Raw genomic sequence first — 22,702 nt, forward strand, 5'->3', positions numbered from 1 at the left:
TTCAAATAATATATATTTTTTGTTGTCTTGATTAGTGATCACTAGGGTGGTTTATTTGGGTTTTTGTTTGGTTATCGAATTTGGTTATTTCGATTTTGAAAAATATAACTGTTTGATTTTTATATTGAATTCGGGTTCTAGGATTCCTTTTGCATAGGATAAAATAATCATTTTTTAAAAAATTATGATTTTTCGATTATTTTTTATTTGGATTATTCGGATTCGGTTTATTGATTGATTTTATATGTAATTCGGTTCGATTACATGGTTCAAAGGTTATTAATCAAATAATCTCAAGACACGTATTTCATCTTCACCTAATTTCCAGCTCAGCTTGTGTTGTGTGTGGGCCTATGTGGGTCACTACTCAACATTGGGCCGACCTTCAACAATAGACGTAACCGGGTCAAAATCGACCCGTTAGCCCAAAAACCCGTAGTTCCGGGTCAACCCGGTTCAACCTTTAATTACGCCGTACAACTCCATTCCATCGCTAGGTAAAATCGAGAAGCAAGAGTTAAAATCACTTCTCCCCCACGTCGACTTCTCCTTTCACACTTCCCCCTCGAGTTCGAACAGCGGTGCGTTCTAGCTTTTTTTTATTGTTTCTCGGTTATTGTTTACGAATTTCGCATGCTCTTGATTGGTACAGGTATGTTGATCGAGAATTTGTGGAAATTTCGAATTGATTGCGGAGTTAACAGATGGAACTGATCTTAATTGGTTCTTTTCCGACATGATTCTCGATGAATTTCGTCGAAACTGGGTCCTAATTTTGAGAACGGAGCTCGAATTGGGTGAGAGGGATTTCTTGGTTTGGATTCAAAACCAAAAACGAAAAAAGGTTGCCGCTCTTTGCAGGCGGCGACGCATTGCTTTTTCTCTTTCTGTGAAAAGAAAAGGCCGTCGCTTTCTGTTGCCTTCGTGCTTTTAATTGTTTGACGTTTGAAGTTTGGTGCATGTGTGTGGTTTCTGAGCTCCGCACAAGTGAGCTGAGGAGAAAAGCTCGTTCTTTGCTTGTTTGTTTTTTGGGAGTTCAATAACGATTGTGCCGCATTCGTTGTTTTGCGTTCTTTCGGATATGTTTTTTGGCACTTACGTGTGAATTGAATCATTGATTTAGGAGTTCTTCATCGACATGGAATCAACAACCGATCCTACGCCAGAGAAAGGGAGCGAGAGGCTTGAGCAAGACACTGAGAAGGAAAATGAGGATGGAAACCAGACTCAGGATAATGTGAAAGAAACCGAGAACAAGGAACCAAGAGAGGCAGTAGGAGAAGTAGCTTCTGTTGTGGAACATCATGATTCTCTTTGCCCCATGGCTGTTGAGAAAGGTGTTGCTTCTCAAAGTGATAGTGTTGCCATAGAGACTGGAACCAAGGAAGATGTAATGGAAACCGAGAATGAGGATGCAAGAGATGCTGTCAGAGAAGTAGCTTCTGTTCTGGAACATCATGAGTCTCCCTGCCCCATGGTTGTTGAGCAAGGTACTGCCTTTGCTTCTCACGGTGATAGTGTTGCCGTAGAGACTATAACAAAGGATTGTGGCCCACCAAAAATGGATGTTGAAACAACCCATGTTGATGAGAACACTCGATTAGAGAATAATCCATGTCTAAATCCTTCTCCTTCAACAGCTGTAGAACAAACTGAGGTGTCTAGCCAAGAAAGTTTAGATATCTCAAAAAATCGAGTGGATTCTGCCAAGGTCAGTGGAGACACCCCAGCTGCCCATGATAAAACTGCACCAAAACCTGATTCCAAACCTACAGAAGACAAAGCTTCACAAGAACCTGCACTGAAAATCACGGGAGACCACAATAATGATCCTGTCAGGACTGATACCGAAACCATGAAGGAGAATGATAAAAGGATAGGTAAGGTAAACACTGATCATCATCATCATCAAGAAACCAAGACGGATCATGATAAAGGGCCAGAGGTGCCTGGTTCTAGGGTTGTGTTAAATCATGGGAATGAGCCATCCATGCCTGACATGGAAACCTCAACACATCCGCGAAAAGGGCCTGACCTGCCTGTCTCTGAGGCCTCAACAGACATTGACAAAAAGTCTGATGTGTTGGCTGTGGAAGCCCTTGAAGACAATGAAAAAGGGTTTTCTGCCATGCCTGCTACCAAAATATCCTCTGATCATGACAAAGGAATCGATACTCAGGAGGCTGAACCTAGTAAAGATACCAAAGATGGAGTTCCTGATTCTGAAGTGGTTGATGATGTCAATGTTGACTCTGTTGTTTACAAGGATGTCAGTGTTGAGCCTGCCACAGATGCGGAAAAGAAAGATAATTTTGGAGCACTTCAAGGGAAAGATGGTGATTGTGAGGATGCATCTATGAAGCATGATAATTCAGAACCCGGTATTCTTTGTGTTGCAATTTCAGATGTAAAGTCTGAAGAGGGAGGACAAGGAGATTTAAATAATGAGGTCCACAAAATGGACTCAGTGCCTGCTACCTCTGATGGGACCATGGACTTAAAGCATTCTTTCCTCTTGGATGATATGTCTGAGGGGAATGAATCAGGAACAGAAGATGAGCAATCTGCTTTCATGAAAGAACTAGAGAATTTCTTTAGAGAGAGAAACATGGAATTTAAACCTCCAAAGTTTTATGGGGAGGGACTAAACTGTCTTAAGTAAGTTTACTACTTTCTTAATTTTAGCTCTATCATATGATAAATTGCTAAGTTTTCACTTTGTGCTGATTTGTGGTTAACTTGTATGGCACAAGATTGTGGAGAGCTGTTACTAGATTGGGTGGATATGATAAGGTATGCCATCATTTGAATGCATCTGATGAACTTTGCATAGCTTTCATTTTCACAAGCTAACACATCTTTTGCATCTACTCCACCCCTTCTTTTTGCCTCTTGGCATGCATTATGGAGTTTGTTATCTAGCAGCGCATCTTTTTGTGTTATCCTAACACAAATAAATTGCGCTTATACAATGCATAGGTTACTGCCTGCAAGTTGTGGCGGCAAGTAGGAGAGTCTTTCAGACCCCCAAAGTAAGGAAATTAGATTTCAGCCATTTCCTTATGCACCTCTTATTAGTTGATCTTTGGGTCTATCTGTATTTTTTGATTAATTTCCTTTCTGTTGTGCTGTTACACAGGACATGTACAACAGTATCATGGACTTTCCGAGGATTCTATGAAAAGGTGAGAATGAGATTGAGATGTGTCCATTTCTATTTCTGTGCTTTTGGCTTTATGCATTTGGTTTCCACATATCTGCACTAACTTGAGACTCTGCACCTCATTTCCATATGAAAGATACTTTATTTCATTGAATGTTACAAGAAGTGGTGAATGTTCTAAAGGGTACATCTGTCTTAGAACTTTGGACCATCTTAGGTTATTCTACTGGTTTTATATTCTTCAGGCTCTTCTGGAATATGAGAGGCATAAAGTCAATGGAGGTGAACTTCAAATGCCCCTTGCTTCTAATTCAGAACCAATGAATATTGATAGCCAGGTAAGATCCAGGAAAAAAGATACAATAGATTTGTACTTTCAGTTTTTATTTTACCCTTAATATTTCTGTTATAGCTTAACCTGCTACCTTCATTTCCGATTCTGGCACTAGGCTTCTGGGTCAGGTCGGGCTAGAAGAGATGCAGCAGCTCGTGCAATGCAAGGTTGGCACTCGCAGCGTCTTCTTGGAAATGGAGAAGTAAGTGACTGACACTGACTTATTTCATAACTTGTTCATGTCTTTGTATCTGTGATGACATAGTTACAATGCATGGTTTTGTAATTTTTAGGACAAGAGTAGTCCAGTTCCTCAACAGAAGCGCGACAAACAGATAGGAACTCCTGGTATGACTTCTGCGAGATGCGAAAGTGTTAATGCCTTTTCCATTATTTACATCTGGGCTCAGTTTCTTAGCTAGCTCTCACTGATGTCAGCAGGTTTGCTTAAACGCAAGAGATCAGTGCCCACAGAACATGGTGCAAAATCTGGCCACACCCAAGTGTCAAAACCTCTGTAAGTTTCCTGCTCTACTTGTTACTTTATTTTTGTGTGGTACGATGGAAATTCGAGTAATTTGGTTCTTGATGTATATTCTAGGTCAGATGTGACAGTTGTGGATGTCGGGCCACCAGCTGAGTGGGTGAAGATTAATGTAAGGAGGACGGTAAGATCCTTGTCGCCTCACCGAGACTCCGAACATGCATAACCGAGTTTAAATGTGTGTTAAATTAATATACTTTGTCAATATATACACAGAAAGATTGCTTTGAGGTGTATGCTCTAGTTCCAGGTCTTCTCCGCGAAGAGGTCAGTTTGCAGACTCATGAACAGAAAGCTCTCTTCTCCTCTTTGATTGCTCATTCCATTGCCCATCATTAACTCTAGGATTGATCTTAAGCACTTTGCATTTTTCTTTTTTCTCTCTGTGCAACAACAACTCAGGTCAGAGTCCAGTCAGATCCAGCGGGACGCTTGGTTATAAGTGGGGAACCCGAGAACCCTAACAATCTCTGGGGAGCTACTCCTTTCAAAAAGGTATAATATTCCCGCTCGAGATGCTTCATTCTGCATTTTTTCTTGATAATTCCTGCAAACCCATTTGGCTTCCACCAGGGGACACCATCTGAAGCTTGTCCCCGATTAGAAATGCCATGCTTGGTTGGTTGGTTGGTTCTAACTCGCTAGTGAGCAGGTTGTAAGCTTACCCGCTCGGATAGACCCACATCACACATCCGCGGTGGTGACTCTAAACGGCCAGCTATTCATCCGGGTCCCTCTCGAGCAATCTGACTAAAGCCGGGTTTCGCAGTTTTTCCTGCAACACAAACTAAACAAGCCAACTTCAGCCTCACTCACGACCACCAGAAAGTGGGAAGAGATCTGATGAGACACACAAGCTAGAACTAATTCTGAGTCTTTTGTTTTTGGTCTTGTATTGTAAGTTTTCCTTTGTCCATAGGAATGAACATTACAAGATGAAGAAGAAGAAGAAAATAATGATAATTTAGAACTTTCAGAGGCTGAAAGAGAGTTCATGAAGACAATTGTGTGGGGATAAGATGTTGAAAAGCATCTTTGTATCAATGGGTAGTTTACATTGTTATGTTTTCACAGAATCCATTTGGCTTGCAAGAAAGACATTCACAAAAGTGATTCTCTTCCTGTTTTTCTTGACATTCTATGCTTCGTGCCAAAAACATGTTCTTGAACCACTTCTGTTTTTTCCCCATCAAAAAAAAAAAAAAATCGACCGCCTTTGAGGTTTTTTTTTTTGAGGGAAGAGATTCGAATTAATACAGAGCGAAAATAATTACAATACATTAACTTTAGGTGGATAGAGAGATGAGCAGATTTAAAGCTTTGTTAACCAAAGCACGAACCTTTGTACGATTCGGCTCCACCGTCTCCTCCTCCTCCTCAGCTCTTCCGCCTCCGCCGCCGTTTTCATCCGCCGTAGCCGCCATGGATGGCATCGAGACCCAACACACGAAGCTATGCATCGTGGGCAGTGGTCCGGCTGCTCACACGGCGGCGATTTACGCCGCGAGAGCGGAGCTGAAGCCTCTACTCTTCGAAGGATGGATGGCTAATGATATCGCTCCAGGCGGTCAACTCACCACCACCACCGATGTCGAGAACTTTCCCGGCTTCCCCGATGGCATCCTCGGCGGTGAGCTCTGCGATCGGTTCCGGCAGCAGTCGCTCCGATTCGGCACCACCATCTTCACCGAGACGGTCTCTAGGGTTGATTTCTCCGCCAAGCCGTTCAAGCTCTTCACCGACTCCAGGACCGTCCTGGCCGATGCCGTGATCGTCGCGACGGGAGCCGTCGCCAAGCGGCTTCACTTCCCCGGCTCCGGCGAGGGATCCGGAGGTTTCTGGAACCGCGGGATCTCCGCCTGCGCTGTCTGCGATGGAGCCGCGCCAATTTTCCGGAACAAACCTCTCGCGGTCATCGGCGGGGGCGATTCGGCCATGGAAGAGGCGAATTTCCTCACCAAGTACGGATCCAAGGTTTACATAATCCACAGGAGGGACGCGTTCAGGGCGTCGAAGATCATGCAGCAGCGAGCGTTGTCAAACCCTAAGATCGAGGTGATCTGGAACTCGGCGGTGGAAGAGGCATTCGGAGATGGCGAGAGAGGCGTCCTCGGAGGGTTGAAGGTGAAGAACTTGGTAACGGGAGAAGTCTCAGACTTGCCGGTCTCCGGACTGTTCTTCGCCATTGGCCATGAGCCGGCGACGAAGTTCTTAGGCGGGCAGCTCCAGCTTGATGCAGATGGTTACATAGTGACGAAGCCGGGTACTACCCAGACAAGCATCGCCGGAGTTTTCGCCGCCGGCGATGTCCAGGACAAGAAGTATAGACAGGCAATCACAGCTGCGGGAACTGGTTTGTTCTGTGCTTCGATTTACTTTGTCTCTTGATATTTCATGAGTCCAAGAGTATATATAGAGACAGACATTAGCTAGATAGCGTTAGCGATGAACTTAGGCCTTTTGTTTGGAAGTTCTTCTCAAGAGAATGAGTCCCATCCCGTTTTGCATCAAGTTGGTTTCTTTTGCTCGATTTCATGAACCCTTTTGCGGTGTTATCCGCATGCTGCAAGTTGAGGCCATTCCACATGATGTGCTTCACTTGACAATGGAATTTGGGGCATGGTTTTTTCAGACTGGTCTCTGTCTGATGTCTTCCTAGGTTCTTGTCTTTGTCCATGTCCTCTTTTCGGTTCGGGTGAGTGCAGGTTACCTCGTATTGTCGATTGATTGTAGGAAGCATTTTTCGTCGTGAGGTCCCTATTATCACGAAATGCTTGCACTCTGTAATTAGTTTGTGCTCAATGCCTTCTAGAAATGAGCCATGCTTTCCCTGATTTGTATGGAGGATTCACTGTTTAGTAAGTTGGCCTCTTCCATTGGAAGCCAGTTAGTCTTTCTTAAGTGAATTTCGATTTAGCTAATGACATGTTGTCTCTCTTCTTGAGGGGCAAACGGGCAACAGTCTCTTATGCCGATTTTGAGTCCATGATCTTATAAATATCGGTCGGGAGGAAAATCCAGACCAAGAACAACTCAGAAATCTCTGTCTCTGCATATTCTGATTGAACTATTAACCGGGTTTACATTGTTTGGTTAATTAGTTGTTGGTTTACTGACATTTTCTCTTGGTTTAGCAGACAAGTCTGCGAGTCTATGTACATGCTCCATTTTTCTGTTTCGTAGGCTTTATAGAAAATAGGTTACAGGTCATTTTCGGGATCGCTCCCCACTTGATTCTTTTTGTATTCATGGCTGTATATATATGAGTGTAAAGAGCAAGAGCAATACACAGAGAAAATTTCGACATTGCCTTCTCTTTCCGAAAAACACCAAAATGGTATCAGAAGCCTAAACCCTCTTCTTCTCCTCGCTCTCGGCATTTCTTTTATTCCTCTTCTTCTTCTTCATTGTCACCATGACTGACCCAGCGACGCCTGTCTCTTCTGCTACTACTTCTGCCCCTTCTTCTGATCTCCCTTCTTCCCCTCGAGATCCCTATTCTGATCCCTTATTTCTTCATCCTGCTGATTCTTCCAGTTTACTTTTGGTTTCTGAAAAACTGGTGGGAGAATCAAACTACAATCTCTGGTCCCGGTCTGTGATCAAGGCCTTGACGACAAAGAACAAGCTCGGTTTTATTGAGGGAACTATCCCTAAACCTCTCGAGACACATCCTGACTATGGATCTTGGTCACGCTGCAACGCTTTGGTAGGAACCTGGCTTACCAACTCTCTTGCTCCAGACATTGGAAGCCTGGTACTCTACCTTGATGATGCTCTGACGATATGGCAGACCTTGGAAACACGCTTCAAACAGAGTAATGTTTCTAAAATCTTTAATGTTGAGCAGAAAATAGACACCCTTCATCAGGGTTCTATGGATCTGAACTCATTTTTCACTAAGCTCAACTCCTTGTGGGAAGAGCTTAAGAACTATGAGCCATATCCGGTATGTTCTTGCGGTGGCTGCAGCTGCCAAGCTCACCAGAAGTTACTCGACATCCTTGACCGTCGTCAGGTTGTTAAGTTTCTGATGAAACTTAACGAGTCTTACACCCAGATTCGTCGCCACATCCTCATGCTTGAACCCCTTCCAACTTTGCCCAAAGTTTTTAACCTCATATCTCAGGAAGAACACCACCGTAACTTCATTTCCCCCCCCTCTGAAACTATGGTTTTTCAAACCTCTATCCCCACTTTTCCTAAAAACAGACCATCCCACCCTACTACAACCACAGCTCGCTCTCGCCTTCATTGTACCCACTGTGGTTTATCCGGCCATACTATCCATCGCTGTTATAAATTACATGGCTACCCAAACTCTCCTCGTAGCCTTGCACCTTCAAACAAACCCCCCCTTCTTCCACGCCCAAAGTTTTATCCTGATCCAAGACCTCATTCCTCTGTTAACCTGGTTTCTCAACAACCCAACCCCTCACCCATCTCGGAAAATTTCTCTCCTGCATCCTCTTTAGCCAAAGCCCAAGTTCTGTTTGAGCAGTTTCAGTCGCAGATCAAGAATCTTGGCATTTCCTCTACGGAATCAGGCATGACAGCTTCTACCTCGACTCTACCACCTCCATCTCCAGGTATATCTTCTCCATTCAACCCTATTTTATCTATTTTCAAACCCTCTTACCCTGTTACCAAAAACGTCTGGATCATTGATAGTGGAGCCAGTAGCCATATATGTTGTGATTTTCGATTATTTGCTGATCTCCAATATATCTCTCCTGTCACTGTTACTCTTCCTAATGGTGACACGTTCCTTGTCCGTCAATCTGGTACTGTTTTCCTTTCTCCCTCTCTTAGTCTATCCTCTGTTTTGTTTGTACCTTTTTTTTGCTTCAACCTCTTGAGTGTCAGTGCACTTACTCGTGACACACCTCTCACTGTTTCCTTTTTCAATGATTCCTACCTTATTCAGGACCCTACGCGGGCCTTGACGATTGGGAAGGGTAGTCATACAAACAACCTTTACATCTTGGAGGTCCAGGAATCTTCATCCCCTGTTTTGCAGTTTCCTGGTTCTTTTTGCACGGCTGTTTCAACCTCCAATGATGCTCTTTGGCACCAGCGTTTGGGACACCCATCATCTTACCGAGTTCATGCAACAGATCAATTTTCTCAGCCCACTTTTACATCTGCAAATGGTTCTAATTATGATTGTTCCATTTGCCCTTTAGCCAAACAGTCTCGGCTTTCTTTTCCTGTTGGCGGGCATAGATCCGTTGCTCCTTTTGTTCTTATTCACCTTGATGTATGGGGTCCATTTCATCTTCCAACTTATGATGGTTGTAAATACTTTCTTACTATAGTTGATGACTATTCTCGTTTGACTTGGATTTTCATGCTTTCCTCAAAGTCTGATGTTTCTTTGCGTTTCCCTGAATTCTTGGCCTATGTTGAAAATCAATTTCAGACTTCTGTTAAAGAGATTCGATCTGATAACGCTCCCGAGTTATCCTTCACCACTTTACTTCGATCCAAAGGCATCATTCACCAACTCTCTTGTCCTTATACTCCTCAACAAAACTCCGTTGTTGAGCGCAAACATAGACACATCCTTAACGTTGCCCGTTGTCTTCTTTTCCAATCGAATTTACCTCTTCCTTATTGGGGAGAATGTGTTAAAACCGCTATATACCTCATTAATCGCACCCCCTCTCGTTTACTCGACAATAAAAGTCCATATGAACTACTGACAAACACACAGCCATCTTATACCCATCTTCGCTCTTTTGGATGCCTTTGCTATGCTTCTACTCTAACCCCAAACCGCCATAAATTTTCACCTCGTTCAGCCCCATCTGTTTTCATTGGTTATCCCTCGGGTGTCAAAGGATACCGTATACTTAACCTGGAAACCAATGCTATATCCATATCTCGGGACGTTATCTTTCATGAATCTACTTTTCCATTTCATACTAAACCTGTTTCTGATCAATCTTTACATTTTTTCCCCAGTATACCTATCTCATCTTACTATATATATGATGATCTTACTCCTCTGTCTTCCCTTTCAAATTCTGCTCTTTCTGAGTCTGGTCCAAAGAAACTACAGGCACCATCTTCTACAGTTTCTTCTAGTTCTTCCCCTGTTTCTGTTCCTTCTGAGATTATTGCTGCTCCTCAAAATAATCGAAAATCACAACGACTTCCAAAGGCTCCTGCCTATTTAGCAGATTATCACTGCTACCTTTTGTCTCATGACAATCCTCCTACCTCAACCCATGTTACCAAACACCCACTTTCTGATCATCTCACCTACACTAAACTTCTCCATCCCTTTCGCACCTTTGCTCTTTCGATTATAACCAAACCTGATCCTAAAACCTTTTCCCAAGCTGTCAAGTCTGATTCCTGGAGAAATGCCATGAAGCTTGAGCTCGATGCCCTGTCTCGAACAAATACTTGGACTTTTTGTCCCTTACCACCTGATAAACAAGCAGTGGGATGTAAATGGGTGTATAAGACTAAGTTTCAGGCTGATGGCAGTGTTGAGCGTCTTAAGGCTCGTTTAGTTGCGAAAGGGTATACTCAACTTCAGGGGATTGATTATACTGATACTTTCAGCCCAGTTGCAAAGCTTTCTTGTGTTCGTCTTCTTCTCGCCATTGCTGCTTCTCAGAATTGGATAATCAGTCAGTTAGATGTTTCCAATGCCTTTCTGAATGGAGATCTTCATGAAGACATTTACATGCTTCCACCTCCTGGGTATTCCGAGATTCAGGGGGAGTCTCTTCCGCCTTCGACTGTCTGTAAACTTAATAGATCGATCTATGGTCTTAAGCAGGCATCGCGTCAATGGCATTTGAAACTTTCGGCTGTGTTACTATCTGCTGGCTTCATCCAGTCTAAATCTGATACTTCCCTCTTTACGCAACACTCTGTCTCTGGAATTGTTGCAGTGCTCATTTACGTTGACGATATCCTTGTCACTGGGAATGATCAGATGCTTATTGAATCTGCTAAACTATTGCTTCAGCAGAATTTTATGGTAAAGGATCTTGGCCCTCTTCGATACTTTCTTGGTATTGAATTTGCTCGGTCCTCTGCAGGCCTACATCTATGTCAGCGCAAGTACACTCTTGAATTGCTAGAGGAATATGGATTTCTAGGGGCTAAGCCAGTTTCGACCCCACTTGATACTAAGGAGAAACTAAGTCTAGATTCTGGTGAACCCCTCTCTGATTCAACTTACTACAGGCAACTGATAGGGAAACTGGTCTACCTTTCAGTTACTCGCCCAGACATATCATTTGCTATAACCAAGCTCAGTCAATATATGGCGAAACCAAGATCTGCTCATCTTCATGCAGCATTTCGTGTTTTACGGTATCTGAAGAATGCTCCTGCTCAAGGCCTTCTCTATCCTGTCTCCAGCTCTTTATCCCTCTCTGCTTTCTCTGACGCAGATTGTGCCGCTTGCCCAGACTCACGTCGCTCGATAACAGGTTATAGCATTTTTCTGGGCAAATCTCTTATCTCATGGAAAGCTAAGAAACAGGCTACTATCTCCCGTAGCAGCGCCGAAGCAGAGTATCGTGCTCTGGCTCAAACTACTTGTGAACTCTTATGGTTGTCCAAGCTTCTGTCTGATCTGCGCTTTACTGTCGATACTCCAATCAATATCTTCTCTGACAGCCAATCAGCTATACATCTTGCAAACAATCCAGTCCACCATGAGCGAACAAAGCATGTGGAAATCGATTGCCATTTTATTCGGGATCATGTTTCGTCTGGGTTCATCAAACCAATTTACGTATCCTCGAAGGAGCAAGTTTCAGACATTCTCACTAAACCAACTGCAGCTGATCATCTTCATCATCTCCTCTTCAAGATGGGAATACAAGATTTGTATTCTCCATCTTGAGGGGGAGTATTAACCGGGTTTACATTGTTTGGTTAATTAGTTGTTGGTTTACTGACATTTTCTCTTGGTTTAGCAGACAAGTCTGCGAGTCTATGTACATGCTCCATTTTTCTGTTTCGTAGGCTTTATAGAAAATAGGTTACAGGTCATTTTCGGGATCGCTCCCCACTTGATTCTTTTTGTATTCATGGCTGTATATATATGAGTGTAAAGAGCAAGAGCAATACACAGAGAAAATTTCGACATTGCCTTCTCTTTCCGAAAAACACCAAAATGAACTTTCCTTCAAATCTCGTCTCTGTTTGTCGTTTTTTTTTGTGATAAAGCAACAAGCTCTGTGTCAATGGCGCAGGATGCATGGCGGCTTTGGATGCCGAGCATTACTTACAGGAGATGTGATCTCTGGAAGGAGGAGAGCTGCTCTTCCTAGTGGCGGCTTTGATGTCAGAAACAGTCAAGGGACAATACTTAGTTTATGCAAACTGTTTGCACTTCTCTAGATTTGTTTCAGGTGATTTTATTTTATATTTTTTTATATTTCAGTGACATCGTGAAGCCAAGAATATTGTTATTGTTATTATTATTATTATTATCATATGTACTCTTGGAATTACTTTCAAATATGTATTCATACATATTAAATATTGCCCAGAAAGAATACACTAATGACTGAATTTGAAGTGATTATATTACATTCTATTACATAGGAACTCTACAGTTCAGATTTGCCACGTAGGATCACAAGTGGAGTGTTTTCTGACAGGTCATGGGAAGTGAAGCCCACGTGACAAATATTTAGTCCCTCCCAAATCCCAATCATCGGTCTAATTATTAACAAATTATTTTTTATCATTATTGATGCAACAAATACACACAAGGACTAATAACACTTTTTCTTGAAAAATAAACGGTTATTTTAATTTATCCATCCGGATATCCAGGTGGGTCCCGAGGATCTGCCAGCTGGATACAGGTGACGACAGACATATCGGCCCGACACGTGTCCCTCTCACACATGGCGTTTTCTCCCGTCTCTAACCGTTTTTTTTTCTTGGCTTTAACAATAACCGCCACTTTTGGGGTAATTAATTACTCTTTAATGTTAATTATCGTTTTCGTAATTGGTTATCTGTCTTTTCATTTATTTTTTACGTGTAGTAATAGTAATAATATTTTTTAACCGTTCCCAGAAAATTAAGAAAAAAAATGAAGCAGCACCTCTTGATTTCTCCTTTTTTTCAGTATAATGACCCTTTGTTTAATTTTTGTTGATCCCTATAACATTCTGAATGCATTCTTTTAAAATTAATAAATTTGTTTTAAATAAAAATAAATTACATCGTATACTTTAGCAGTTTTTTTTTGTTTTTTCTTTATTATTTATTTATAGGGTGATTAAAATATAAAAAATACGAGAAAAATAAGGGGAATATAAGAGGAGTGTGTATGTAAGGAACGTGACGTACGAGTCCATGGATAAACCGACAGGTCACCATCCACAGTTTCACGTTATTTCCGTTCGCAACCTTTTTTTACACAAAAAAAAAAAGATATATTAAATTTCTGAAATGGATCACCTTTATATTTCTATTTAAAAACATGAAAATAAGGAAAAAAGAGGCATATAATATCAATTAAATTAATGATGGTAGTAATTAATAATATAATGATATAGAGGCAGAGAAGAAGAAGGAACTGCCAGAAGAAGGAGAAGATCGAAAAAAAAATTTGACAGAGAGAGAAACAGACAGAGAGCGATGGAAACAGCTGGATTTCTGCAACGAATCGGGAACGTCTGAGTTTCTACATAAACCCACCTCTCTCTCTCTCTCTCTCTGTGTTTTCTCTCCTTCGTTGTTCGAGATTCGCAGTCAAAGTTTCGGTTTTTCACTTCTGGGTTCTTCGTATTTTCAACTCTGGAACCGTGGATTCTTCGGAAATGGAGAAGCGTTTGGAATCGACGGACCAGGTGGTGGAGGAGATCACGAGGATTCACAGATCCTTGCCGCCGAGGCCTGGGGTTGACGAGGTTGAAGCAGCGAGGGCTCTGATGCAGGACGTGGAGAAGGAGGAGCAGGCGCGCTTGGAAGCCATTGCTGAGCAGACGACAGGCTCCGAGGTTCCTGAGGAGCTTTTCATGGTGTTGCGGGAGATGAAGAAGGGCCTTGTTTGCTTTCAGAGCAAAGAACAGAAGAGGGAGGCTCTGAAGCTCCTCGATCTGGAATCCGTCCACGCTCTGTTCGACGATTTGATTCAGAGAGCTTCAAGTTGCGTTTCTTCTCCTCCTTCCTCCAACAATTCTGCTCCTGCTCGGCCTCCGCCGGGGGCTCCGTCGCCCGCACCGGCTTTTTCTGCATATTCTCCGACAAGTTTGAGTTTTTCCGACAAGGGGCATGTTAAGTGCAAGGAGCTCTTCACACGCGACGATAGCTACGTTACAAAGGCCAAATCTTCGATTTACAGCGACGGTGTTGTAGCCACTCGCAAACCCCAGATTCTGGATTCAACGCTTCAGTCCGGTAACGTCTCTTGCGAGTTCGAATTATACGACCCTTCTTCCCTGTCTGTCCATTGATTCCGACCGATACGTTAAGTCCGAAGCTTGTCATGATCAATTGATAATCTATCTTAGGATGTTCCAGATATGATATAGTGTTTGAACTCGAACAGCTGAGGCCAAACTCAATGGATTAGTGTTTTAACATGACAGATAGTGTTTTCGATGTTCTTGGTTTCTCTGTGAATCGAATATATTCGTTTCTAACTTTGATGGAATCATTATTTGTGTAGGCCAAGATGGGGAGAAGCTGAGTTTGATCAAATTTGCAAGCTTGATCGAGGGATCGGTTAAGAAAGGTACTCAGGCTCTAAATCTGCAGAACAAACTGATGGATCAAGTTGAGTGGCTTCCGGATTCTATAGGCAAGTTATCGAGCCTGGTTACGTTAGATTTGTCTGAAAACCGTATCGTGGTATTGCCAAATACCATAGGAGGCCTTTCGTCCTTGACGAAGCTCGATTTACATTCTAACAGTATCTCTCAGCTCCCCGACTCTATGGGAAATTTGTTGAACTTGGTCTATCTTAATCTTAGTGGAAACCGGTTATCGTCTCTGCCATCCTCGTTGAGCAGATTGGTACGTCTAGAGGAGATTGATTTAAGCTCCAACAGCCTCTCTATTCTTCCTGAATCTATTGGTTCTCTCATCAGCCTCGAGAAACTCGATATCGAAACCAATGATATTGAAGAGATTCCACATACTATTGGCGGGTGTTCTTCGTTAAAAGAACTCCGTGCAGATTATAACAGACTTAAGGCTCTACCAGAAGCTATCGGGAAGATAACTACCTTAGAGGTTCTGTCTGTCCGTTACAACAACATCCGACAGTTGCCCACGACAATGTCATCTTTGTCCAACCTTAAAGAGATGGATGTGAGTTTCAATGAGCTCGAGTCAGTTCCAGAGAGCTTATGCTTTGCCACAACGCTTGTCAAGTTGAACATCGGGAACAATTTCGCAGATATGCAATCACTCCCGAGGTCAATCGGTAATCTCGAGAATCTTGAAGTATTGGATATCAGCAATAACCAGATCCGGGTCCTCCCGGATTCCTTCAGAATGCTTGCACGGTTACGTGTTCTCCGTGCTGAGGAAAATCCCCTCGAAGTACCTCCCCGGGATATAGCTGAAAAAGGCGCTCAGGTTCTGTATCTATCTCCATCTGCTCTCTCCCCTCCTTTCGATCCATATTACTGCCCTCTATGGAGGTCCTGCTCTTTGAAACTTGCAGCTGATTCATGTGTTTCGACCGTATTTCCAGGCGGTTCTTCGGTATATGACTGATCTCGTTGAGAAGAGAAACACGAAAACTCAAATGGTTAAGCAGAAAAAGAGCTGGGTCCAGATGTGTTTCTTCTCCAAATCCGACAAGAGAAAACGGAACGGAATGGAGTTTGTATAAACCGAATTGATTCCGACCCGGATCATAAGGTATGGTTTTTCTTACATTTGAAATAACTAACACCAATCCAACACCATGGCTGAATATGACAGACACATTTTTTCCCGTTTACAGGTAATTCAGTTACAACTGTCGCCGCCATTGAGGCATTTGATCTCCAAGAACTGTAGATGCCCTTATTCTTTCTTTCTTTCTCATTTGCATGCACCATTCTTAATTACAGTTTCATGCATACATCTATATATATATATATATATGTGTGTGTGTGTGTGTATATGTATACACGTATGTATACTCGTTTTCTTTGGTTTCCCGTTTAGGACTGAACTTGGACAGCAAATTCAGACTCGCCCCCCTTGTAAAAATCGAGGTTTTTTTACAGTTACCCTTCTCTGTTTTTATGGTATCTGCAACTGCATTTGCTCAAAACTCCACTGTCAGAGAAGTGAAACAAGATTAAGGGTAACATATATATATATATATATATGCACATGATTGATTATTATACACGTGTGCGTGTGTATGTATAGATAGGGACGTGATGTTTGATGCCTCTTGTTGAGGAGAGACATGAGTTGGACACCAGCCAATGAACATGATGTTGTCTGTCTCTAAGCCAGTGATGTGATGGTACCGTTTTTAATTAATGCCATTTTTAAGCTCTCATACACATACATACATACATGATACATACATACATATGTATCACTTATACACGTGAGCGAAGCTGTGTCTGTATTTATGGACCAACCATTGGAATTGGCTTTGATAGGAAAAAAGGATTTAAAAAAAAAGAGAGAAAGATAAAAGAGAAACAATGGCAAAAATTGGGGGTTTAAGATGTTATGACCAACCATTTTCCCAAGTGTATCATTTTAGTTTCATTCTATAAAGATTATGATTTTTTTTTAACAGGGAGAAATTTATACCAAAATGAGTGAAAACGAAATTCCAAATAAATTTGGGACCAAGACGATGTTGATATTGACAAGCGAGAAATTTATAATGTATTTGAAAATCTTCCGATGGATCTTCTATTTCGAACCGGGCCACGTGGGTCCCACTTGCGAGGCGTTTGTGATGGCAGTCGAACTGTTATGGGCCGTCTCTAGGCCCAATTCTGCACAAAAGTGATCGAGGTCCATAATTACAAATTTGCCTTCTCAGAACACGTGGGTCCCACGTGCGAGGCTTAGAGCTTCGGGTTCAGTCGACCTGTTATGGGCCGTCTCTAGGCCCAAGTCCGCACAAAGTTGGCCTAGGTCCATAATTAAATATCTTTTTCTTATTTTTGGACACGGACTTTCCCCCCACCGGTGGAACTGCAGCCGTAAGGTTTGAGTTCGTGTTGCAAGTACAAAACCTAGTCCGTTAACACGTGGGTAAAACGAAACTTCGTTCTCTTGTGCACGGGATTGGGTATTAATTTCTAATAGAGTAAAAAAAACATCCATCATCGATTTAATTTTCTAAAAAAAAATTCTTATAAAAGTACATTGGCAAGACCATTAACTATTTAAATTACTAAAAAAAACTTCTACTGTAAATTTATTATAAAAATCCACCAATTATTTATTTTAAATAGAAAAAAAAACAATATTTTTATTTTAGTTCTATATAATTATTTTATATAGAAATTATACACTATACAATATTTCATTTGCTATTTTTTAAATAAAAAATCGAACCAACTTCTAACAAAAAAAAAATCGAAGCGAACATTTTTAACTATTAATAGATCACAAATATTATCAAATATAAAACTATAAATTAATTCGATAAAATACACTTAATTTTAAGTATACAATTTGTATACAAACTCATAACATGAAAGATGTATATAAATTATATTATACAATTCTAAATATCGTAATAAAATCTAAATATCTTTTATACAAATTCTAAATTATATGATACAATTCTAAATATCATTTGAAGTGAAAGATTTTGTAAGTAAATTATATAATTGATGATGTTTTATAATAATTTTTTTGTTAAATTATTACAATAAATTTTAAAGTAAAAGATTATTTTAATATATTAGATACATGACGATCTGTTTAAAGTTTATACCTTTTATCTATCTATTTGGGTTTCACATCTCATAATTTATATACGATTAGTTAAACAGTAGTTTTATCTAGGATTCTCTATTATCGTGTAACCTTAACTACCTTAGGTTTGCGGACAAAAAAAAAAATTATTGTATAGTTCGTACTGTTCGTAGTATAAACAAAGAGGGTATATATTATATATATATGTGATATTTTAAATACGAATTCAAATATAAAATAAATATTTTTTAGAAAATGTTTTTATCAATAAAAACTAAAATCTAAATCGTATTCAAATTAAATATGATATAAAACGTGAGTAATATAATTATTGTAAAATCTAAAAACATCTACTTCAAAAAAAAAAAACCAAACTAATCCAAAAACCGAAACGTCCAAACCCTATAGGCAAAAAGGGGATAAGACCGCCCATGTGCTTCCTTAGATTATGCCTCTTCCAATGAAAGACAAAAAGTGAAACATAAAGCACATAATGTGCGTGTGCATTTTATATATATATATATTAAAAGATAATGATGGTATTATCCGCAGAAAATACGGATTTTGTTTTTGTTATGTTTACATATATATATATATATATATATATATATATTACGTATACATTGAATTTAGGATATCTCATATTCATATATACATGCATAGTCGGTTGGCATATTGAACTTTATGTCCAAGTCGCTTATTCCTAGTACCACTATTAGACAATCATCTAAAACTTTTACTAAATAGAAATATTAATATTAAAAAAATAATCAATACATCCATTTTCGTAAAATACTTGTCAATATCATAGCATAGAAAAAGAAGAATCTAGTACACATCGAAAGAAATATTTAACAAATGGAATTTGTCTTTTAAATCGAGAGAATATTTAGAGCCTAAAGCGCCAAGTGTTTGTGAAGGTAAGTCTTTGACTACAAGGAATAAAAATTTATACATATGGTTTTCATATTTTTAATATATGCTATTAAAAAAAAATGAAATGAAATCGACTCTAATGATTTCAGATTTCGATTTAATATTATTAAATATATTAAATGGGCAATTTTTTTGGTATATTTTTATTTTCGTAATTCAGTTTTATTCTATGTAATAATAAGAAAAGAAATACCAAAATGGACTACACAAAGACATAAAATAGATTTCTCTAATCTGATGAAATTCTCTCTATACAAATACTTCGTAAAGAATTACCCAATAAAAATCGTCAAGGAAGAAACGGGGGGATCACGGTGGTGAGCTGCGGCGGCGGAGGCGGATGCTGGTGGTGATCGTGCGCCGCTTTGATCTCGCCATCAGCCACCGGGACGTGGCCGCACCGATCGCACCTCACCGGCACTAGAATCCGGCGACACGACGGGCACGACGACCTCGAAGAGAGCCACCTGTCGATGCACGCCACGTGGAAGGCGTGGCCGCAGATAGGCAAAACCCTAATTTCCTCGCCGTCGGCGAAGTCCGCCAGGCAGATCGAGCAGTCGGTGACCGAGTGCGACTCGGCGGAGAAGGCGAGTCTCGGGATCGACTCGAGAGCTTTCTTCTTCAGGCCTTTCCTCGGCGGCGGCGGAGGAGGAGAATCGCCGGTGAATCGGTGGATCCAGGAGCAGCGAGCCACCGCGACGAGGCCGACGACGCAGATTAGGGCACAGAGGAGAGCCGAGAGGATGACGACCATGTCGGACTCCGCCGCCATGGACTCTTGCTCCGGCGCCGGCGCCGCCGTCTCCAGGATTCTCGAGGGCCGAGTCATGGCTGTTAAGGAAGAGAGGGAGAGAATACTGTTCTCACTGTGAGGAAGAATCTGATCCAACTTCTACGATAGAGACAATGGCGACAGCAGATATATACAATTACATTATCTGTAATAAAGATAGACAAAATTAATTAATACATAATTATTAACCATTATATTAAGCAAAAGGGGACAAATGTTATATGACAATTTGTAGGAATAAAACAACATATTTTAAAATCCATGGAAAAGATCACTGAGATCGGTATTAAGGAATGGTATATCGACACGTGTAATTAATCCCGACAGTACTATCCGAGATTATAATATCCATAAAATTACTTAGCTTTATCTTTTTTTTTTTAAATATAAAAATCTATAAATACAAAAACAAAATAGTAAAAATAAAAATGAAGCCTCTAAGAGTTGGGCGTTTCTTATTGAACCGTATTAAATAAAAAAATATCATATTTTTTTATTTTAAATTGGATCGTTTAAAATTTTTGAATGATATATTTTTTTTAGAAATCCGAATTTTTTGAAACTAAATCGATATTCAAAAATTCAAAAAAACTATTTTTTTAAAAAAAATCTATTTTTTTACTGGAATCAAATATAAAATATTAATCAATTGGTATATATTTTTATAAAATCAAAAAAATCGAAACGAATACCGAAACATCCATGAACAGCTTATAACTCCATTTTGTAAGAAAATACAAAACACAAAATACGAAAAAAAAAATGAAATGAATTGGAAGAATTAGACAATTAATGAATTCATTCCCATGCCTAACTTTCTGAAAAAAGCTTATAACAACATGCTACTCTACTCTAGTCATGTGTACCTTAGTTTTTATTATTATTACAAAAAAGAAGGGACCAATAATTTAAATTGGACACCACAAAAGAAACAATGATAAGAGAGAAAAAAAAAAGAAGAAAAGTTGATTAAAACATATTAAAAAATGATTAAATATAAGTTTTATGTCCTGAAAAAAAGACATTTTTTTAATTCTTAGTTAAAGATAGGTTGGTGGGGTTTTTTGTTGTAATGTCTCATCTTACACAAGGAAAAAAAAAAAAGTAGATTGTCTCATCTCTCACATGCATGTGCTTATGTCCCTACACTTTTTCTCTATTATTATTATTTTTTTTTAATTTTCTTTGCTTTCTTTCTAAAGATTTTTTTTTTTTAATTCGGAAGTTTGAGGTTTCGTCCCAATCACATTATATAGCCTATGTACCATAATTAAATTGTGCACTTTCTCTCCAACCGTTGTTTGAATATGAGATATGAGATAAAAACAGCTCGTATATTTTTCAACAATGCCACCACGGATTAAATTTGTTTTCTAAAGATTATCCTATAAATCTCTAGTAAAAGATGAAACCCAACTCGCGATTTATTTATTAACGACAATTGAATCGATAATTTGAAAACTCGCTTGAAAAAGAGTTTGACGAGTCATGAGATGACTTGCGAATTGAAATGATTTTTTTATTATTCTTATTTTGTATTTTATGAAAAATTAATATTTAATTTAATTTTTTATTTGATGTGTATATTTTTTTTATAAACTTAAAGAATGAAGTTTTAATATTTAAATCGTATATTAAAAATATTATTTATTTGGTATTTTTTATAACATTGAATAAAAATATCATATTTTTTTATAACTCGGCTCGTTTAGATAGTTAAATAGATAATCCGAGTGAGTCGAAGTTTTTCTGGTTTTTTTGAAAACGAGTCTAACGAGTCAACTTATTTCGATCCGATTCTAATCGAGTCAAGTCGGCTCATTTGACACTGCTATAAAATCTCAAAGGCACGCAGGAAGAAAATGGTCATAGGGTATATATATATATATTCTGCAAAAAAAATATGTATATTTTCGAAAAAAAAATATGTATATTTTCCAAAGCTAGATATCTGTAAACATCGCAGTGACTGTCTTCATCGTGATTCTTCATGTGCTGCTGCAGGTTTGGCAGTGGAGAAATCGGTTCCATTGCTGGTTTCGCCATTATCGTTTTCTATCTCGACGGCTTCAGTTTCTCGCTTACAGGGCTCGACCCTTACTGCAACAAGATCGAACCTTGGTGACAAAGGTTCGGTCTCTGCCTCAAGCTCTGACGACGCTCCATTGTCATGTCGGGTTGAGGAGTGGCCAGTGGTTTTGTAACGGTGTAAGGTTCGTCCCGACGAACGGGCCGTCGTTCCTCTCGGGCTTAGGCTTCCGTCCCCTAGCCTCCGACTCTCAATTTTCCCGTCTCCTTCCTTCCTCTTCTTCACCGTCATACGCCATTTCTCGAGCGCTTTTGACGTCTGTTCGTCGAACACGGATCTCTTCATGCGCGAACCCATCTGAATTCCGATACATTTTCATGGGTTTACGATCGTTTTTTTCACTTTCAGATCGAATACGGAAAAGAAGAGATGAATATGTGTATGTGTGTATATATATATACCTGAGTCAAGAGTGCATAGAGAGGAAGTGTGATGTAGCTGCAAAGGCATAAGACTCCAGTCCTGCAGTGAAGAATCAGGTTTTTCAAGTGCACGAGACTTCGTTTACACGTTATTACGATCTTCTTCTCTGTCTCGGGGCGAAACTCTTACCCGATAGATACTTTTATGATGGCGATCCTGAAGTCGGGATGGTAGCACGAGTCCGATGGAAAGGAATACTGCATCATCGCAAAAAAAACGGCAAGTCATATTCCTGTGTTCTAAGCTTCACAGGCGATTTTTCGGTTCTGGCAAAGCGAAGGAGTTCCAGATTATTACCCATATCCAGAAGAAATACGTGATCTGAAACGCGTTCTGGAAGAACCGTAAAGACAGAGATCAGTTCTAAAACATATATAAGTAAGCCGAGTCTCGTGTTCTATGATTCACATTAGAAGAAACTGTAGAGAAAGAACCTGAAATAAGGCGAAATGGATAAGGTGAAGAAGCAACTGAGGCCGACCAAACCAGAAATACCGGTCCGACCCTTGAACAAGCGGCATTCC

General features: G+C 40.1%; 5 protein-coding genes across 8 annotated transcripts in view; 3 read left to right on the forward strand and 2 right to left on the reverse strand.

Moving 5' to 3' along the window:
• The first annotated feature begins 475 nt into the window (after nt 1-475).
• On the forward strand, nt 476-5,175 carry LOC104819703 (AT-rich interactive domain-containing protein 3). Of its 3 annotated transcripts, none has more exons than XM_010549888.2 (13): nt 476-581; nt 1,124-2,658; nt 2,754-2,793; nt 2,980-3,032; nt 3,140-3,185; nt 3,409-3,501; nt 3,613-3,699; nt 3,791-3,845; nt 3,936-4,014; nt 4,099-4,165; nt 4,258-4,308; nt 4,444-4,536; nt 4,694-5,175. In XM_010549888.2, exons 2-13 carry the CDS (start codon nt 1,139-1,141, stop codon nt 4,793-4,795), a joined length of 2,286 nt encoding a protein of 761 aa, XP_010548190.1. In that variant the 5' UTR covers nt 476-581; nt 1,124-1,138; the 3' UTR covers nt 4,796-5,175. The 3 variants fall into 3 exon arrangements, with proteins under 3 accessions (XP_010548190.1, XP_010548194.1, XP_010548193.1); XM_010549892.2 differs by having other exon boundaries at nt 3,939-4,014; XM_010549891.2 differs by lacking the exon at nt 476-581 and adding an exon at nt 672-797.
• An 86-nt stretch (nt 5,176-5,261) lies between these two features.
• On the forward strand, nt 5,262-12,538 carry LOC104819705 (thioredoxin reductase 1). The gene is made up of 2 exons (XM_010549893.2): nt 5,262-6,394; nt 12,270-12,538. Exons 1-2 carry the CDS (start codon nt 5,344-5,346, stop codon nt 12,314-12,316), a joined length of 1,098 nt encoding a protein of 365 aa, XP_010548195.1. The 5' UTR covers nt 5,262-5,343; the 3' UTR covers nt 12,317-12,538.
• A 1,074-nt stretch (nt 12,539-13,612) lies between these two features.
• On the forward strand, nt 13,613-16,286 carry LOC104819706 (plant intracellular Ras-group-related LRR protein 4-like). The gene is made up of 4 exons (XM_010549894.1): nt 13,613-14,436; nt 14,708-15,621; nt 15,740-15,909; nt 15,995-16,286. Exons 1-3 carry the CDS (start codon nt 13,857-13,859, stop codon nt 15,878-15,880), a joined length of 1,635 nt encoding a protein of 544 aa, XP_010548196.1. The 5' UTR covers nt 13,613-13,856; the 3' UTR covers nt 15,881-15,909; nt 15,995-16,286.
• Nucleotides 16,287-19,050: 2,764 nt separating this feature from the next.
• On the reverse strand, nt 19,051-19,907 carry LOC104819707 (probable E3 ubiquitin-protein ligase ATL44). Its single transcript, XM_010549895.2, has one exon. The coding sequence runs from the start codon at nt 19,700-19,702 to the stop codon at nt 19,160-19,162; it is 543 nt and encodes a 180-aa protein (XP_010548197.1). The 5' UTR covers nt 19,703-19,907; the 3' UTR covers nt 19,051-19,159.
• A 1,597-nt stretch (nt 19,908-21,504) lies between these two features.
• Nucleotides 21,505-22,702, reverse strand: part of LOC104819708 (MLO-like protein 8) — a 4,201-nt gene continuing 3,003 nt past the window's right edge. For both annotated transcript variants that reach the window (XM_010549897.2, XM_010549896.2), the window contains exons 13-17: nt 22,613-22,702; nt 22,476-22,511; nt 22,308-22,375; nt 22,157-22,217; nt 21,505-22,052 (exon numbers count right to left, since the gene is read on the reverse strand). In XM_010549897.2, the coding sequence (XP_010548199.1) occupies nt 21,642-22,052; nt 22,157-22,217; nt 22,308-22,375; nt 22,476-22,511; nt 22,613-22,702 (666 nt within the window). In that variant the 3' untranslated portion in view covers nt 21,505-21,641. The remainder of the gene's footprint in view (nt 22,053-22,156; nt 22,218-22,307; nt 22,376-22,475; nt 22,512-22,612) is intronic.

Source organism: Tarenaya hassleriana, unplaced genomic scaffold (genome assembly GCF_000463585.1).
Source record: "Tarenaya hassleriana unplaced genomic scaffold, ASM46358v1 Cleome3, whole genome shotgun sequence".
Taxonomy (NCBI): Eukaryota; Viridiplantae; Streptophyta; class Magnoliopsida; order Brassicales; family Cleomaceae; genus Tarenaya; species Tarenaya hassleriana.

Bases quoted from the DNA above. Each gene is read 5' to 3' on its own strand.
- LOC104819705 (XM_010549893.2), top strand. From the start codon at position 5,344: ATGAGCAGATTTAAAGCTTTGTTAACCAAAGCACGAACCTTTGTACGA. The intron at 6,395-12,269 runs GTTTGTTCTGTG...TCAATGGCGCAG, and splicing joins AATCACAGCTGCGGGAACTG to GATGCATGGCGGCTTTGGAT.
- LOC104819703 (XM_010549888.2), top strand. From the start codon at position 1,139: ATGGAATCAACAACCGATCCTACGCCAGAGAAAGGGAGCGAGAGGCTT. The intron at 2,659-2,753 runs GTAAGTTTACTA...GTATGGCACAAG, and splicing joins GAGGGACTAAACTGTCTTAA to ATTGTGGAGAGCTGTTACTA. The intron at 4,166-4,257 runs GTAAGATCCTTG...ATATATACACAG, and splicing joins AGATTAATGTAAGGAGGACG to AAAGATTGCTTTGAGGTGTA.
- LOC104819707 (XM_010549895.2), bottom strand. From the start codon at position 19,702: ATGACTCGGCCCTCGAGAATCCTGGAGACGGCGGCGCCGGCGCCGGAG.
- LOC104819706 (XM_010549894.1), top strand. From the start codon at position 13,857: ATGGAGAAGCGTTTGGAATCGACGGACCAGGTGGTGGAGGAGATCACG. The intron at 14,437-14,707 runs GTAACGTCTCTT...TTATTTGTGTAG, and splicing joins GGATTCAACGCTTCAGTCCG to GCCAAGATGGGGAGAAGCTG. The intron at 15,622-15,739 runs GTTCTGTATCTA...CCGTATTTCCAG, and splicing joins TAGCTGAAAAAGGCGCTCAG to GCGGTTCTTCGGTATATGAC.